General features: G+C 42.5%; 1 protein-coding gene and 1 long non-coding RNA gene across 3 annotated transcripts in view; one reads left to right on the top strand and one right to left on the bottom strand.

Moving 5' to 3' along the window:
* The first annotated feature begins 275 nt into the window (after positions 1–275).
* tub (TUB bipartite transcription factor) overlaps positions 276–5411 on the top strand; it is a 168175-nt gene continuing 163039 nt past the window's right edge. Inside the window, exon 1 of one of the 2 annotated variants that reach the window (XM_034191101.1) lies at positions 276–406. In XM_034191101.1, coding sequence (XP_034046992.1) covers positions 348–406 — 59 coding nt within the window. In that variant the 5' untranslated portion in view covers positions 276–347. The remainder of the gene's footprint in view (positions 407–5411) is intronic. The other variant, XM_034191093.1, reaches the window with a different exon arrangement.
* LOC117528479 overlaps positions 3690–5411 on the bottom strand; it is a 10650-nt gene continuing 8928 nt past the window's right edge. The window contains exon 3 of the long non-coding RNA XR_004565780.1: positions 3690–3825. This is a non-coding gene — a long non-coding RNA (uncharacterized LOC117528479). The remainder of the gene's footprint in view (positions 3826–5411) is intronic.

Here is a 5411-nt window from a genome sequence, read left to right as displayed (position 1 = left end):
GTTTTGGAGAGACCTATCTATCTATCTATCTATCTATCTATCTATCTATCTATCTATCTATCTATCTATCTATCTATCTATCTATCTATCTATCTATCTATCTATCTATCTATCTATCTATCTATCTATCTATCTATCTATCTATCTATCTATCTATCTATCTATCTATCTATCTATCTATCTATCTATCTATCAGATTCATTGGGCTCTGTGCGCGTGCGCACTGGCAGCTCGCGCTCCGCTGTCAGTAGTGGCGCGTGGGCTCCGTCTGTGAGCTCCTCATTCATTCTCCTTCCACCGCCGAGCAGCCGAGGAGCGTCTGGATTTCATAGCGTTTCGCCACAGTCATGGAGGGAGTCGGCAGCGGCAGGAGGAGCATGTCGTACAGCAGATGGACTTATGACAGGTGAAAGCCTTTTCTCCCTTTTATTTTCAGTTGTCTTTAAGTCTGCTGCATAGGAGGACCCAGCTTGGTGGAATCCTCCTGCGCAATGAGCTGACAGTTGTTGGGAGATGAGGGAAACGATGACAGTGTCTTTAACAAAGCAACAAAACAAAGAAACATCAAATCTCCCACTGTTCTGGAACACATCACATCTCGACTTTTTTTTATTTGTATTGTTATTCTATCTATCTATCTATCTATCTATCTATCTATCTATCTATCTATCTATCTATCTATGGGTGTTATTAGGCTCGTACTCTGATTTGAATTCTTATTTACTGGGGTTGATGATGCATTTATTGCAGTGACAGATATGTTATTATCATGTCAGTTGTAAGTGTAAACGAGTGAGTCGCTTTGAGTCTGGGTTAAATGGAGGAAACACATAAGTGTTTATTAAGAATGAGATTATAGCAGAAAATAGTATTTTTCAAGTGCTTTTTAAATTCAACTACAGGGCTGCAGCCAGAATTTTTTTGGAAGTGGGAGGAGAGGGTTTTTTCACGTAACAAGTGGCCCCCTTTTTTTAAGCTAGAGCTGAATAAAAACACTAGTGTGGACTTCAATCATCTGTCTGATTTTTTTTTTCTTGAGTTTTTTTTCCATCTGCCACATTGTGGGAGAGGGACTGTCATGATTTTGTGACCCACTCTCCACTGTCAGCGATACCCAGATCCACAACTCAGCACCTGTCAGATAACCTTATTGCATAAATCCCACCATCTAGTGGCTGTGCCAAATACTAAAAAAGCTGTACCACAGGTAAAGCTGTGAAGTATAAAGCTGTGTACAGTTGTTGAAGGGACAAATATCATACCAAGATAGTGCTTCAGTCAAGAAACTAATTTCCACAAGTAGACAGAAGGTTGAAAGAACTTAGCTTTTTGTTTTGCAATTTCCATTTAAGTAACAATAACTGGGATTTTTTTTATTTTTTTATAAACGGTTCTCAACCTCATTCATTTTATCCAAGCAATAATAAAATTGATAACATAGTGCATGTCATGATTTTGGCCATGATGTTGAGCCTATTTTTCCCCCTTTCTGTTGTTCTCTTTCTGTCCCAGCTTTGATTTATTAGTTATTTTCATCCTGGTTTATTCTCTGTTATGTTTTACGTTGTCACTTTTCTTTGTTACTTAGCCATTTTCCAGTTCTGTTCTTGTTTTGTTCAGCCAGCTTGTGTTTTCATTGTTTATCACTCATTTATTTTGTTCTCATTTGTTATATTATCTGTTGCGCTTTTGTGTCCAGTTTTGTTAATCACTAAGTCACTGTTTTTCTCATAGTTTGTTTAACCTCTTTGTCTTCTTATTCAGTTCCTATGTAGTTTAGCTTTAGTATTTATTTTCCATTTATTCTCTAATTAGTTTTCATGCTCATGTCCAGTTCATTGTATATTTTATTCTGTCCTCAGTTTCTGTTTAAACTCAGTTCATAGATCCTTGTTCCTCTCACACCCATCCGATTATGTTCTCACTCCACTTCACTGCACCTGCCCCATGTCTTTGTCTTTCACTGTTTCTGTCTGCTTTGTGTTTTCATTCAGTCACGCTCTTTGCACCTATTCACATATCTTTGTCTTTTCTTCACTCCACCTTGTGTTGTCCTTGCTCACTGTCTTGCACCATGCATTATCTTTGTTCACTAGCCACACCTCCTTTCTAGATTGTTCCTCCCGTGCACCTTGTTAACTCCTGTCCTATTTAATCTCCTCCCAGTCACCACACCAGCACGTTTGTTGTCTTGTACACATTTCAGATCTCTTTCTCAGTCCTGATTTTTGCCATGCTGTGTATCATATTTTTTGCTCTGTCTTCCTCGACCATCCCTCTTACCTCATCCCGGATGTCTGTGTTTGCTCGTGCCTCTGACCCCTGCTCAACCATGACTGCGTTTTTGCCTGATCCTGATTGTACCTCTGCTCTGCTGCTTGATCACATGTGTACCGAACCGGAGCCTGGAATAAAGATCATGTTTTCTCCTACACCTAAGCCTAGTCTGGGAGTTTGCATTGCAGGTCCAGCCGCTACGGTTGCCGGGCAGCCGCCCGTCCTGACAGTGCATGACTTAATTATATTTCATACGGTGCATCCAGAAAGTATTCACAGCGCTTCACTTTGTCCACATTTTGTTATGTTACAGCCTTATTCCAAAATGGAATAAATGATTTTTTCCCCTCAAAAGTCTACACACAGTACCGTGTAATGATAATGTGAAAACTGTTTTTTTGATATTTTTGCAAATTTGTTGAAAATTAATTATATGAAATCATGTGTACATAAGTATTCACAGCCTTTGTCATGAAGCTCAAAATTGAGTTCAGGTGCACCCTGTTTCCACTATTCATCCTTGAGATTTTTATACAGCGTAATCAGAGTCCACTTGGGATAAATTCAGTTGATTTGATATATGATTTGGAAAGGCACACACCTGTCTACATATAAAGTCTCACAGTTGACAGTGGATGTCAGAGCACAGACCAAGCATGAAGTCAAAGGAATTCTCTGTAGACCCCAGAGACAGGATTGTCTCGGTGGACTATCAGGCCAACAGAGCATAAATCACAAAAAGGCCCACTTCTCCCCCCAAAATGAACCCTCTTAGTTAAACCTTTTGGTACCCTTGATAAAGAATATCAGGTTTCTTAAGTTTTGTTTCCTAATCTGGTCAGGTTCCAAAGTAAAGGAACCCAAAAATCTCTGCCTCACTCTACTCCATGCTGGACACTGGCCCAAAAAGTGAAGTGACGTCTCAGGTTCCTCCTCACAATCTGTACATGTACTGACCTGTTGGAGTCTCATTCGCAGTCTATGTCTGTTCAATAGGTTGTGACCTGTGAGAGTCCCACCACCATGGCCTGTATGCACTCTCACCATGCAAGACTCCACAGCTGAAGAAATAACATGTTGAAGTTTGTTTAAAGTTTGCTGCACAACATTTAGATGCACCTGTGAAATACAGGTTGAACTTCCTGAGCTGTCTGAGGAAGTGCATCCTCTGCTGTGCCTTTTTCCTGATGGAGTCTATGTGGGAGGTCCCCTTCAGATCCTGGGAGATGGTGGCTCCCAGGAACTGGAAAATGTCCACAGCAGACACAGTGTTGTTGAGGATGAAGGTGGGGGAGGGGGAGTGATGGGGGAGTTTTTCCTGGAGTCCACTACCATCTCCACAGTCTTGAGCAGGTTCAGCCCCAGGTTCTTCTGACCACACCTGAGGTGGGATGTAAACACGGACTAGCACAAATGAGGAGAACTCCTGCAGTGAATAGAACAGGCGGCAGTCTATGAAAAAAGTTTCCAGCTGAGGGCTGCACATCCTCTTCAACACTGTGACATCTGTACATCAACCTTCATTTATATAAAAGCATGTTCTGCCTCCTCTGGTCTTCCCAGTGAGCTCTGTTAAGATCTTATTGTCTTACAATTTGTACATGTTCAGTCAAAAACAATATTTACAAACTGTTGTGAAGAATTGGCCAAAATCACACTTGAGCAATGCATCTGACTAGGTTCTCCATGCAGGGGGCATCTTTAAGCTGTCATTACCAACAAAAGCTTTCGTACAAAGTATTAAATAATATATATATATATAAACTCTGCATTGTGTTTTCACTCTTGGGCTGCAAACTCACAATTTCCCAGATGGGAGACAGGCACTCTAACCACCAGGTTAAAAGCCATGGGCCCTCAACCTGGTGTCACGGCAAGTCGTGATTCAGCAGCATGAAATATACATTAATCTATCGGTTCGTGATATTGTGACGAAAAGCGCCTCATTTTCGTCACGGCAGCATCAATTCACTCTAATTCATTCCGTGATGGCTGCACAAAATTAAAAGTGATGCGGGGGGGGGGGGGGGGGGGGGGGGGTCGGGGGTGGTATGGTTGGGGGGGGCGGGGGGTGGTATGGTTAGGGTGGGGGGAAAGAGTAAGATTAGGTTATGGTTAAGGTTAGGGTTGGGGGTAGGAGTAGGGTTTGTAATAGTGAGTTAAAAAACCCCCGTCACGAAAATTTGACTCATTTTGTCACGGGAGCACAAAAAAAAAAAAAAAAAAACGTGAGACTGGGCTAGGGCCTTAGATGCTAGAGCATCTTTTGCCATTGGGGAGTGAGGTTTTCTGATTGCATATGCACAGCACTCCGGTTTAGGTTAGTGATGCTGTCACAGTTGTGACAGTGACGACTGTGGCTACTCAGTCTATTACGGTAGGGGCAGTCCTTGCCACATCTAGAACAGGTGTGGGCAGTCACCAGTGGCGGGGCCAAGGGGTGCTTGAGGGGCTTAAGCCCCTTCAATAATAAGCCAAGCCTCCCCTAAGCCCCCCAATAATTCTGCCAATAATGTGAATAGCGACTGACATATTTGTGGATCTCAACTGCAGTTTTGTGCTGAGAATATCTCAGTATTGCGTAACTGAGCAAAGTGATGATTGCAGTCATTCTAAGTGATGTGTGTGTGCATTGATACCACATTTTAGAGGAGCACAGGTGACTAAAACATATACCTTGGTATTTATAAAGCAATTTGCTATATATTGTTCATTTCAACAACATTTTGTGGAGCTCCTCCAACTTTTACCCCAGCCCCTCCTCAGCTCCCCCAACAAAAATTTCCTGGCGGCGCCACTGGCAGTCACGTGGTTGATCTCACAGGAACGCTTCTTTCGCCTAGCTCTCTTTTCTTCAGCCGTAGTTCGAATCCTAATTTCTCCTGTCTTGAGGTGTCTCAGGAGAGTGCTGCACCATCTGCTCTGGTTGGCTGCTAAGTCCTACCAGCTCTATGTGTTCAGACCATTCACATCACACTTACAGACATCCTTGTGATGTAGGGGATGGCCAGCAGATGTCTTCCTGGAGGCAAGCTCACCGTACATGATGTCTTTTGGTATTCTTCCATCATCCATTCGTTGTGCATGGCTGAGCCAGTGTAGGCTGTGTTGTCTAAGCAGAGTAAATATAATGG

This window comes from Thalassophryne amazonica, chromosome 2, assembly GCF_902500255.1.
Source record: "Thalassophryne amazonica chromosome 2, fThaAma1.1, whole genome shotgun sequence".
Classification (NCBI taxonomy): Eukaryota; Metazoa; Chordata; class Actinopteri; order Batrachoidiformes; family Batrachoididae; genus Thalassophryne; species Thalassophryne amazonica.
Note: the sequence above shows the minus strand (reverse complement) of the source record. Positions and strands in the feature narration are given on the sequence as shown.